The 13208-nt window shown below is 30.2% G+C and overlaps 1 protein-coding gene across 1 annotated transcript; it reads right to left on the bottom strand.

Annotated features, from left to right (window-relative positions):
- Nucleotides 1–226: 226 nt before the first annotated feature.
- On the bottom strand, nucleotides 227–3146 carry LOC125601985 (inactive GDSL esterase/lipase-like protein 23). Its single transcript, XM_048773922.1, has 4 exons — nucleotides 2770–3146; nucleotides 1439–1557; nucleotides 793–1252; nucleotides 227–701 (listed from the first exon to the last, which is right to left on the bottom strand). The coding sequence occupies exons 1-4, from the start codon at nucleotides 3086–3088 to the stop codon at nucleotides 382–384; spliced, it is 1218 nt and encodes a 405-aa protein (XP_048629879.1). The 5' UTR covers nucleotides 3089–3146; the 3' UTR covers nucleotides 227–381.
- Between the last annotated feature and the right edge of the window lie 10062 nt (nucleotides 3147–13208).

The raw sequence follows: 13208 nt of genomic DNA, 5'->3' as shown, positions 1-13208 counted from the left end.
GGCTAAACTTGTTATATATAGTTAAAGTAAATATAATAAATAGAAGATCAGTTTTTTAAATACCAATTCAAATATACATATACAAGAGCAATTGTTTTTTTTAAATACCAAGTCAAATTTCCGTACGTTAGGGCAAAGCATGTCTATTAGGGTATGCAGATCACATCCAAATCAAATATTTGGGTCTTAGAAATTAGGAGCAAAATTGGAAACGAACAAATATTGGTTTTGAATTTTTGATAGCTTTAAATTTAATTCAATTCCAATAATAACTACAATCTTTTGTTACAGAGGGAAACGCACTCGAGCAAGATGACGAGCTAGAGTCACTAAAAACATTAAGATTCCGAATTTTGTGAAATAAGAGATTTTTATATAGACTCAGTAGAACTCGTAACCGTGGCTTGATGACGAGGTAGAGTCCCTCACGGACGAAGTTGTAGGTAACCAAAACTCACGCATTGGTTCATCGACTGGGTAAGTAACGAGCTCACGGACGTTCATCGGTTGGATAACATTTGGATCGGCTCCAAAAAGAAGATGACCAAAACTTTCTTGTGCCTTCTCTGTATTGTGACGCCCATCGAAGAATAAATAAGATCGTTGGTACTCGCATAGTTTCGAGTGCACGTTGGGGAAACCGCAACCGTAAGCATTGTGTGTCCCAACTCCGCAGCACGATGAGTTCGTTACCAAAAACCCTGTCGCAATAACAAATTTAAATGGGTTTTGTATAGTACGTATTTACTTGGTAAAAAGCACATAAGTAATAGATGTAATTAACCAACTCACTGTAGTTTAAGCTCCTCTGCGTCCTACGAAGAATAACATTGTAGAAGTCAAAGACTGTGAACTGGAAACCAGGAGCAGTTCTAGCCATTTCGTTCAACATGGGTCCGATTTTGTCGTTGTGTTGTTTAGCCAAATTATTAAGAGTTTCATGGCATTGGTCCATCCCGGTGTTGTAATCTTGTCTGACGATCGGTAAGCAACCCAATGGTGCTAGGGTTTGGATAACGAACTTACTAGCTCCTGATGCATACAATAAGCTAATATCGTTCTTTAACTTGTTGGTCACGGAAGTGACAAAAGCTTGTTGGGCAGATGCATCGGCGATAGGGTTGTTCTTGGTGAAGTTCAAGTAATCGTTAGCACCAATGTATATCATAAACAGCGACTTCTTGACGAAGTCATCGTTCCAGTTTGACGCTTTCATTTGATTGAATTTCCTCACTTGTTGATTAAGATTCAACTAAAAAAATTATAATTAATATTACAATTGCACATATTAAAGTGAAGCTTTTATTTATTTTTGGTCAGATATCGTGTTATGTGTTGATGAATATAATAGATTAGTGGATTTTTTTGATAAATATTATATTAGTGGATTTACTAATGTAAATATATATTTGAAAATTTATGTACACTTTGGACTTACAGATTCCACAGGAGCTCCGAGAAGAGTAGCATCAGCGACAGCGAAACTAGCTCCACGTGAAACATTGACGTTCGGTTTCATCGCCGCGGGGATTTCGATCGGAATGCCCATGAATTTTGCTGCATTCTTAGAATATCTTAGCTTTTTTTATTAAAATAAAAAAGGAAACGTAATATATATATATATATATATAAAGTAATATTTATAGTTACTTTTAGCTTTACTTTTCTTCATTAGTAATAATAATTCAGCTGTACATATTTTAAATAATTCTTACTGGTTTATCGTTGTGGGCAAGTGTAGGCGATAACTAAAAATGTGTTATAATATTCTTTTAGAATTTGAATCTTTTTTAAATAAAATCCACAGTTATGTGAGAAGTTTAGGTTTACATACGTCATTTAGCTACGGGCTACCCTAACACTAATTTGGATCAGAGTACAGTGTAATAGTTCTTCAAAACAATTACTCGTTTCTACCGTAACTAACCAAATGAACCAGTAGAGAGTATTTAAATATATATACAAAATTACTACTCAAATGTCCGGATTTGTTGACCAAATCAAATACATAGACAAACAAAAAATATTTCCATCCGTGAGTTGCATAACAGCTGAAAACTTTACAAAATATGAGTATTTTACTTCATTTGTTTTAAACTAATACTACATGTTTTAAGTTCTTATCTATTAGACTATTAAGAAGATTGATTATAAATACATCATTATTAAATTCTAATAGTTTTTAACTAAATTTTTATTAAATTTAACAATTTATAAATAATCATTATCAATTAATAAAATATTTAAATTTTCAAAATGTATTTTAATAAACTTAAAATATTTATCGATTCAGAACAGACAAAATACATACATTTTTATTAATTGTTAAAATACATCTTAAATGTTTTATTTATAAATTATATCTTTAGATATTTGGTTATTTGAAAACTGAATAAAACTATATATATATCATATTTTGGATATCAAATAATCAAAAAAGCTGAATACCAAAATTAAGATATTTTAAATCTGAAATAATAAATTGAATCAGAACTGAACTAACAACAGAATTAAAATACATATACATTTTGGTATTTATAATTAGGTTCATTTTGTTATATTCCGTTTGGTTATTTCATTTCAAAGGTACCCAATCGGCCAAAACCCATGCCTAGTTTGTAGCGTGGAGATTGGATTTCACGAGACTAAAAGTCAAAAACTATTCTAAAAGTGAAGTCATGTGCGGTAGCAATACCTCACCATACCCACTAGTAGTGGGGTCATGTAAATTCAAGAGATTAACTTCGGTTATAAAGATTTTAAACGTACCGACGAAGTCCGGAGCGATGAATCCGTCTGAGAATTTGCCGTTAGGGTCGTCTCTGGATTTTCCGTACGGCCAGAAACCTTGTGGAACGTTTGCTTTGGTGAGACTCTGTTTATTTCCGGCGTCGAAGTTTGAGTCACCGAACGTAAATAAAGCCACCGCCGGAATACTTTGTCCGGCAACAGTGATCGGGTTATGGAACAGTGTGAGCACCAAAATTAGCCCTAGAACAGTCGCTAAACTACCGTTTCCCGCCATCGTATAGAAAGTGAGAGAGGACGACAGTAGAGAGAAAAGATTGCTTGTGTAAGTCCAATTCATAAAGACCGATTCGTTATATATAATATTACCAAGTATGACCTTTAGTATTTGTGGCGCTGATTATTTCTTAAATAAATGTCTCGCGCAAGGTTACAAATTCTAATGTAAGCATACATCTATCCATTAGAAAAAGTGAAACAAGTAATCGTTTCTTGATCAATCATAATGCTAATATCAATTAAATATTCTAAAACATGGAAAATGGAACCTCTTACGCGTACCCACAGGAAGAAAAAGTTAGTAGTTTTTCAGATTTTAACTTGTCAGTGTTTTTTTGTCGTTAGTTTTTTGTTTAAAAAACATGTAACGTTTAGTTGGAATCCTCTAATGACAAAAGTCCACCAAATTGGTCCTATTTAAAAAAAAAAGGTGTAGAAACTATGGAATAAACAACAATTTACGTGCGGGTGGAGTATTTCCTTATGAAGCGTGCATTTTTACTCATCTATAGGTTGATGGTCTGCCCAAAGCGGCAGATCATATGTATCGGTTGATTTTTTTCTTCACAAACTGTTAAACCATCGACCATGTTTTGTAACAGAATTAGAGATGATAAAAACGCTGCAGATATATTTTTGGACTTCAAAATATCTCATTCCGAGAGCGCAAAATGGAGCTCGGACTCTTTAGCTAAGATTGCAAGATCTTTTTATCGAAAACTTTGTTACATTGCTTGTTCTATTACGGTTTGGTTATCCACACCACCTCAAATCTTAGTAATTGAATAGTATCGTTCATTGTAAAAAAACAGTTAAACCATCGGTATTTTTCTATTTTTCTTTTAAAATAAAAAATTCCACAGTACAGATAAAGTTTGAAAATATTTTCCTGTTCTTTTCTTCAGAAACTGTTAAACCATCGGTATTAAAAACAGAGATTTCTTTTTTGTCTTCTTAAATACAAAAGTAAAAAAATTATTTTAGAAGAAGATCGAATAGCAATGCATTGGAGTAAAACTGCTTATACATGCTATTATAAACAAAATTTCAATGGGTTGGAGATGATGCTCTTAATCTCTACACTTTTCTTCTTTTGTTGATAATCATTTCTTTGTTTTTCTCTAACCACTTGTACTATATCTTTTATGAATTTTCATAACTGAAGAGAAAAAAAAAATAAAAGATATTAAAGTACATTAAGTACATTAAATACATTAAAGTTAGTTTATACAAAACCAAAACATTTTACAATAACCAAATGAACATCCACAAAAAGATTTATGCTTTCTTTATTTTTATCATCTTTATTTTGTTAAAACACAAAAAAGTAGAAAGCTGAGAAATATTTTTAAGAAAGAAAGTTGGCGAAAAAAATAATCCCTCAACATAAAAGCACTATTAAAAACCATATAAAATGATTAGTATTTACTATACTGATTATAATCAAACAACATAAGTTCACAATAAAACAAATCGACTTAAGAATGATTAACTTGAAACTTAGATGCAAACGATCCAAGTGCTCATATCAATACACCAAAACTTTCTTATAGCTAGAAATTTGATACTTATCAAAGATGCCCGCGGCCAACCACTAGTTGATGGAATGAGTACAATTATCGCTTGATAGAGGCTTAAATGAAGACACTTAAACACATCATCACTGAGCATAAGGAAGTTCTTGATGGTATATATGAGTACAATCTAAAGGCGCCAAAAACAACATATCTAGGATAGAGATCTAGGTCAAAAATGAAAATAAAGTGTTAGTAGGCAATCCGCTCGGTTGATCCAAAAAAATCTAACACATCCAATTTCGCTATATTTCTTGATCAGCCATATCTAGAAAGTTGACCATAAGAAGTTCATAATTACATTAAAAAAATTATCAAAAAAAAGAGAGTAAAAAGTCATCTTTTGGTGTTTAAAATATTGGGAACCGGGATGATATATCATGGTTTTTATGAGTTTGACTATGATATAAGTTCTATTTAGAGTTTTTATATTACGTTTCAAGTATTTTTCACAGACTTTGCAGGTTTAAGTATGTTTTGGATGACTCTGAAAATTCTGTAGCAATTTGGAGTTTGAAGAGAATCGAAGTTGAAAAGCTAACGTCGGAGTCGATCTTTAGGTTGGTGTCGATCGACACCCTTGTGACCAAGCCAACTAGCGTCTTTAACAAAGTTTCAAAAATTGCACTTTGATCCAAAAATCTTCAGCATTTATAAATAAGTCTCAAACATGTTTGTGTCTATATTAACTATTATTTGAGCCGTTGTTTAGGCGATGCTTTAAATTATCTTAGAGAATTTATGGAGAGACAAGACAGAACTCTTTCTGAGAGAAGATTTTGAACTATGTGTATCTCTTACTTTAATTTATTTATGCAATTTATTCAGATTATGTTTTGTGTCAAAGTAGTTAATATTCTACTCAAAGGTAACAGGTTTAACACCACTTAACATCCCCTTTTTTTGTTCTTCCAATTCAAATTTTAAAAAAGGTTTTCAGGGCTGAGCCTGATTACATTTATAGGTATTATTGGAGTTTTCGTTTGCTTTTTCAATAGTGACAAACTGTGTATAACTACACGATAACCTAAATCTATAAATAAGTGACTTTTTATTTTATTATTTTTGCAAATTTTTATACACACAAGATAACATTTTATTCAAAGATTAGGTTGCATGTCGTTTGTTTTTGCTAAAAAATGGGTACAACACTTAGTTTAATCCTCAAAAACGACAAAAGGTTCACCAAATTGGTGCTATTTAATTAGGTAAAAACAAAAGGTTTAATAAAAACAATTTCGCTTACGTGCAGGTGGCGTTTACCACTTTAAATTATGTATAGACGGCACAAGAACCAGATCAGATGTATATTGTGAACCTTATATATATATTTTGCTTATATATTCTATTTATTCTAGAAAAAATAATTACTAATACATGGAGTATTAGTCATCACATGACTAATCAAATTAAACTAACTAAGCGAAATATATGTTATGCATGATATCATTCCTTAATTTAATAATGTTATACAATTAACATCACGAATTTAGTTTTGTTCATCCAAAATTAATGTGGATATTAAAAACTGTTTAATACTTTGTTTCATCAATTAAAATATGACGATCGTAATTTAAGTAAATGATATTTTAACCCACATTTTAAAAGCGTAAGAATATTTTTAACAAAATCTATTTTAGAAAATCAATATGTTTTAACATTTTTTGATAAGTAGTGTTTTAATATTTTTATTTTAGTGTATTTGAAAATATAAAATAATATTATTTTATTATATTGAATATGAAAGTTATATAAGATACTATGTAATTTGTTTTTAATTATTTTAATCCATTTTCTTATGAAATTTTAATAAAACTACTGTAATTCGTTTGATTAATTGTGTGATATATACTTATTTGATACATTTTTAAATGGGTGCAATTTTGTTTATGAAAATACAAATAAAATAATTCATTATTTAAATAATTTTATATCAAACAAATAAAATTAAATTGATCAAATAAGTTTTATAATAAAAATTGATCAAATAAGTATATTTCACACAACTAATCAAACGAGTTACAGAAATTTTATTAAGAGTTAATAAGAAAACAGATTGAAATAATTAAAAACCAAAATAAAATAATATCTTATATAACTTTTATATTTAGTTAAATTATCGTCAAGTATATCATATTTTAATTGATAAAAACGAGAGATTTAAATGGTTTCTGGCATTTACATCAATTTTGGATGAATGAAAATAAACTCATAATGTTAACTACATAACATTATTAAGATGAGGGATGTTACCATACATAATACATACTTCGTATTGCTAGGTATACATTATTTTAGTTTACAGTGATGGGCAATACTTCGTATAGTCAACTATCTTTTCTTGTTTTTATTTCAAAATAGATTCCCTGAGAAGGGAGTGGCTACCTACTAGAGCTTCGACCAAGCACTCCCGATTCTTCTTAATTATTTATTTATTAAAAGCATAGCTAATAATATACATTATTATATTAATAGACATTTCTACTAAATTAACATTAGTCATTTTATGATCTGATAATTTATAAGTATCATACATATTTTTTTCCACATTGAATGTAATTAATTTATATGACAAAATATTAAGTTTCTGAAACCTATATCTAATATTTGATTATATTATATTAAAGGAGAAATTGTATATTGAGTACCTTCTAAAATGGTGTGTGATGTTTTCAGATTGCAAAACTGCTCAAAATTTCTAGATACAAAAAAAAAATTAGGATAAATAAAATTTAAATTTATATAATATATAAATAAATAATTATCAATTTGTCGACTAATTAAAATTATAAATTAAAATATTGATAATTGTAGATTATTTATGGTGGTAACAAATTATATAGCAAATTTATTATATTTTTTAATTTTTACAAGATTTCATAACGTTTTTTTACCAAATACAATTGGATGATCTTAACACAATAATCTAAGAAACTCCAATCGTATATCATAGATTGCAAAAATACGAAAACTAGAGATGTGTTTTTAAAATATATATACGTCTTAGAAGGAATTCTCTATACATTATTTAATAAATGATTTGTATACGTATCATCACCACATTCAATCTTAGGCTACGCACATTGAAGCTGTTGAATGATTTTTTTCAACAGTTGGAAAAACAAGAGGCAAAATAGTGGGGCTGTCGAATGCTTATTTGGATTCAACCGGTTGAAAGAATTCAAATGTTGAATAAACACCAAGTGGGACCCATTTTTAATATGAGTCTCTCTCTTATTATTAGATTATGTATTTTTTATTCTTATCTCAATAATTCAACAACAATTATTTACAACAAAATTTATATATCAAAATTCGTAATTTTTCTACTTTATAAATAAAGATTTGGTTCATTTGATTTGGATACAAAAAAAAACTTCAATTTCTACTATAGTGGATCCTAACAATAATCCGTCTAATAACCAAAATGGATCCTAACAATAATCCGTCTAATATCCAAAATTCTACAAATTACCTTTTTAACTATCCAAATACCAACAACTATCAATTTCAAAATTACTCTTTATGTAAAACTTTTTTCAATTATATAATTTAAAAAGTCTATTTAATGATCTCATATTTTTTTTATTTTTGTTTTTTGTAAAAATGTAACTAAAATAATTTATTTTATTTTATATTATTTTAATTAAACTAATTGAAAACTCTTAACAATAAAAAATAGATAGAGCGTTAAATTTTATTAAACAAAACTATTGTATAGTATAAAAATGAATGGGTGTTGAATTGCTAGGTGGAAGAGAGAGATGATGATGTGGAGTGTAAAAAGTAGAAATTAGAGTGTTGAATTTTTAAGACAAATGATCATAATCTTAGAAAAAATGATGATGTGGCTATTGAAAAATGATGACATGACATACACATTAAAAAATGTAAAGAATGATTTGTAACAAAACTATTATATTTATCAACCAGTTAAATTCTGTTGATAAAAATATAATATTTATTTTAACAAAACTATTTAAATAAATTAACTCATATATAACTATTAGATTAATATGTTATTAAATTTAAAAATAATAAAATAAATATAATTACAAATATATTTTTACATCAAGTTAATAATTATACTTTGTATATATATATATATTATCAAAATTAGTTATAAATGTGCATATACAAATACAAAATTAAAGCAACACTAATCAAATAATGTTTTGAGAAATTGCTTGAAATAAGCTAAGTCGGATACCACTTTTCAAAATACACCGGATAAAAAACACTAACATTTGAGTTTAAGGTTTAGTAGTTATTGTTTAGGGTTTAGTATTTGGGATGAGGTTGAGTTTTTAAAGTTCTATAACTAACTATTAAAAATTTATAAATGATTTGAAAATGTTATTTTTTCTTTTTCATAATAAACTTAAGAAATTTATGAAATGGTTATCATATAAAACTAAATTGAAAAGTGATATCAAATTTGAAGTAAATTAGAATTTCCAATAAAATTTTTGATAGTTTAATGAATAAATTTCTTTTAAATTTATTGGTTCATTATTTAATTAACAAATTTATTTTACCAATTTAATTTACCCCCTTTCCACCTAGATAGAAGCCCACCATAAATCTTCAAAAAACCTACACAAAACGAAGCCTCGTCGATCGAAACCAAATACTCAAACATCCGGACACAAATTGAAATGATAAGAGATCAAAGCAATCACCAAAACAGGAAAGAAAATTTGCAAAAGAAACTGTCAAACACCATATAGATTGAGAAGCACGGTGCCCGTCAAACCACTAATACCATAAAATCCGACAACATGACACAAGTGGAAAGATCCAAAAGTTCCACCAAGAAAGACATCTACTGATCTTGCAACAAGCCAGCAAAACCGCACAGGAACAAGCTGGAGCCAAGACACTGAGGAGGAGAGCAATGCTCGACCATCCTTTCCGGAATAGAGAAGTACAAATCTGACCCAAATCTGTTTCATTTAGCAAGCGGAGACTGAAATCAAAGGTACCTTAGACTCCCCTACCCAACCTCGCTTTGCTAGTGCTCCAGAGAGGCCACAGACGTCTGTAGCTTCGACTAGATTCACCAAAAACTCAGGCGAAAAATCAGTAACACCAAACAAAAAAAAAAGAGAAAGTGAAGAGGATGAGGCTAATGGAAGAGGCTAAGAGGATCAAAAGAGATGGCTAGGGGTGGTGACCGGAGCTAGAAGGCTATTGACCCCGTAACAATGAGTACGCGGTTAAACTCTTTCTCTCTGTTTTTATAAATTTTCATATTCTTTTTTTTTTGAAATATGATTTTTTTTGTCGATAATAGATACTATAACATTCTTGATTCACAACTTGATCTAGAAAAAAAATGGTAGAATCAATAATTTAAAAAAAATGAATGTTAAATTTAATTCAAAAACCCTATTTACATAGTGTGTAACCAATTAAAAGAAAATTGATCCTACTCTTTTATAACTCATCCACTAACTAAAGCATCTTCGTTGAAAGAGTCTCTCCACAAAATACCTCATATATATATAATAATATATTTTATTTTTGTTATTAAAGTTTAATTTAAAATATATGTAACCAGTAAAATAAAGACAACTAATCAATGAGTTTTTCACGTTTTTATTGTTGGTCTCTATGCAAAGAGACGTCTCCCAACATTTATGTGTCTCTTTTCTCTTTTTTCATTTTTTAATTACTACAATTTTAAGAGCTTTGTCTTTTTTTTGGTGAGCAAAAAGAGTTTTGTTAAGCAAAAGTTCCTTAGTGGTCTTGTAGCAAAGCAGAAGGCCATACTTCCTTCAATTCAAAATTTTTCTCTTTTCTTTTTCTGAATAATGCTAAACTTGTTCCTCATGTTTTTTATCAATCAGCTTGATCAGTCATGTTGCTGGTGAAGGCAATTGGTCATGCCTTCTTTGGTTTCTTTCTCTCTAAATACTGTGGATTGTTGCCTGAAATATATATCTTAAAGTGAAGAGCATCAATTTATTCTTCGAAAGAGTCTGTGATGTGGGAGGCCAAGAAGGATTTGCGAACTCGCTATATACTTGTGCCTTAGTACTCCTTTTGTCAATGTCTCCCACACTTGTGCAGACTATTGACACTCAAAAAGACATGCCCTGTTGTTTCCAAAGGTGCTTGGCAAAGAGCACATGTAGCATCAACATTCACGTTCCTTTACGGTCTCCTGTTGAAAATATATCGTGTATAGCAATCTATAAAAGAAAAGAGTACTTTGGTATTGCATATTGCAACCACACAGCTTGGTACCAATTGCAAACCTGGTGCTTTTCCCGGATTACATTCAATTTTCACAAGAGGAAAAAGCTTTTTGTACTTATCTTGTCCATGCTTCCACAAAGATATATTTTCCTCCTACACAATGTTAGTTATGCACTTTTCAGTCTCTATTTCAAGCCTGTTCAAAAGTGGGACTCTGTAATACCATCAATAATTAATAGAACTGCAATTTTGAAGTTTGAAAACAAATATGATTTCGTTTGCTAGTTCGTAATCCTGGACAAAGAGTTCCATCTCAGAATACTTTCTTCTTTGGTTTGAGAGCTTGTTCGCAGTTCAATAACAGGGCCAGCTTACTAAGGGGGACAAGCGCGCGGTGCGGTCGCCCGTGGCCTAAGCTCAAGCTCGTGTCCCCCGTATATTAATAATTAAGAAGCCCATTTTTTTATAAATTTATATTTTATATATAAAAATTATAAATATAATAAATAAAATAGAAAATGGTCCAAAATTATTTGATATGTATATAGTTTTGTTTTCATTAAAAAATATTACTAAATAATTTTAAAAATATTTTAAACATTACATGCATATAAATTTTAGAGATTAAAAAAAGAACTTGCCCTAAGGCTCATAACAGTGTTGAATCGGCCCTGCTCAATAATGAAAACAAGTGATTATGAATCAATCTCTTAACCGAAGATAAGCTTCGGCGTTTCCTAACTCTACGGAAAAGACCATGTGGATATGTTCATCAGTTTGTTTTGTGGTTCATTAACTAGGTTCTCTCTTATTTTTAAAATTATTGTATTGTCCTCTTTGTTAAGATTTATACATTTTTATTAGGGGCTTATTGCGTTTCACGCGGAATATTTGCTTAGTATTGTTATGTATAATTTTGTGGATGATGTAATTATGTGGTTGTCTTTATTTGTTAAGAGCATTGTTTGATATTTTTATTGTGTTATGTAGTAGTAGGTGATATCTATCTATATCTTATATAATAAATTAGAGTTCAGTCTCTCCACAATCATCCACCTCAGCATATAGAATGGGGGAATTAGTGACACGTGGCTTCTCCTAAATTTATAACTTGCTTTTTCACAAAAGCCTTATGAACCAAACGACCAATCGCTGAATTTGTCGATTGGCATTTTTTCTTAATGTTGAAACGTAATGTCTATTTACTTTATTTTCCAAGTGTTTAATCAGACAATTGAAGAAACAAAGCTCGGCTCCTAGCTCGAAATTGATAATCCTCACCATTAATCATCAAATCAATCAGATCTAGGCTATGGTGAGTTTATGGTTCAAATCAGTTCTAGGCTACGGCAGGTTTAAGGTTTAATCAGGTTGGAAGAAGATCTAGGAAGTGGTATGGTGGGTGCTCTCTGTGATTGTTTTTTTTGTTTCTCTGAGATATATCAGTTTGATTTATGGTTTTGTTTGTTTCTTTTGAGTAATATCAGTACTCTTACATTATCTTATGTTTAAGGCGTTTTTAATTAAAAAAACACTTTTTTAATATTTTTCAGGCTTGATTCTTCTTTCATCAGCTTATATCTGGAGTTAGTTATTGTCATGCGATGGTATGTAAATAAAATGTTCTTTCAGCTCAAGGACACATGTTTTATTTATCTTGATGTTTGATGATTGTATGTGTTTGCTTACACATATTAATTGCCAGACATCTACTCTTCATTCATGGGACTAGATACTCAGTTAGATTTAACCACTTGGAAGTAGTTGAAGTTCCAGCATGAGGTCTGGCAAACCTTATTCAGTAACGAGCTTCTTGCTACGCCAGTATCCATATATTTTTAAGTTAGTACAACTTTGTATTGCATAGCTTTACTCTGTTATCCTGAGATTTTTGTTGTTATCTAAAGGAGTAAACTTCACGGATATGTTTGGATGTCCATTCTACATTTTTCCTGAAGTTCTGACCAAGCATTACGATCCAGAAGCAGATATTTCGAGCGCAGGCGTGATGGTTTATGTTTTACTCTGGCTCAGCTCCGTTTTGGGAGGTAACTTTCACAAACTTTTATACGTCTTTGGATGTTTCTCATGTGTGTTACTAATCTAAACATAAACAGAAGAAGAAAGCTTTCAATGTCAGGTTTGATTTGAGTCTGCTGGTGCATCAAGGTTTGTGATTAGGCAGTTTAAAGGGGTAGAGATATTATGTCAAGACTGTAGCTAAAACTTTGACAGGAAAAGAACAGCTTTGGCGAAGATGGCTAAAATCTGAAAGGCTATGACCTTATGATTGATACTTATATGGACTGTCATAACCCAGACATGTAGATGAGACTGAGATACCTAAGGAAGAGTCTGAGGAGCAAGAGTATTTTGAGCTCAGTATCTGTGATGAGGAGTGTG

Source organism: Brassica napus, unplaced genomic scaffold (genome assembly GCF_020379485.1).
Source record: "Brassica napus cultivar Da-Ae unplaced genomic scaffold, Da-Ae ScsIHWf_270;HRSCAF=446, whole genome shotgun sequence".
Classification (NCBI taxonomy): Eukaryota; Viridiplantae; Streptophyta; class Magnoliopsida; order Brassicales; family Brassicaceae; genus Brassica; species Brassica napus.
The sequence above is the reverse complement of the archived record's forward strand: the minus strand, read 5'-3'. Positions and strand labels throughout refer to the sequence as shown.

Coding starts and splice junctions, on each gene's coding strand:
- LOC125601985 (XM_048773922.1), bottom strand. CDS start 3,088: ATGAATTGGACTTACACAAGCAATCTTTTCTCTCTACTGTCGTCCTCT. Junction 1,558..2,769: donor CATCGCTCCGGACTTCGTCG/GTACGTTTAAAA, acceptor CTAAGAATGCAG/CAAAATTCATGGGCATTCCG. Junction 702..792: donor GCAGAGGAGCTTAAACTACA/GTGAGTTGGTTA, acceptor TTATTGCGACAG/GGTTTTTGGTAACGAACTCA.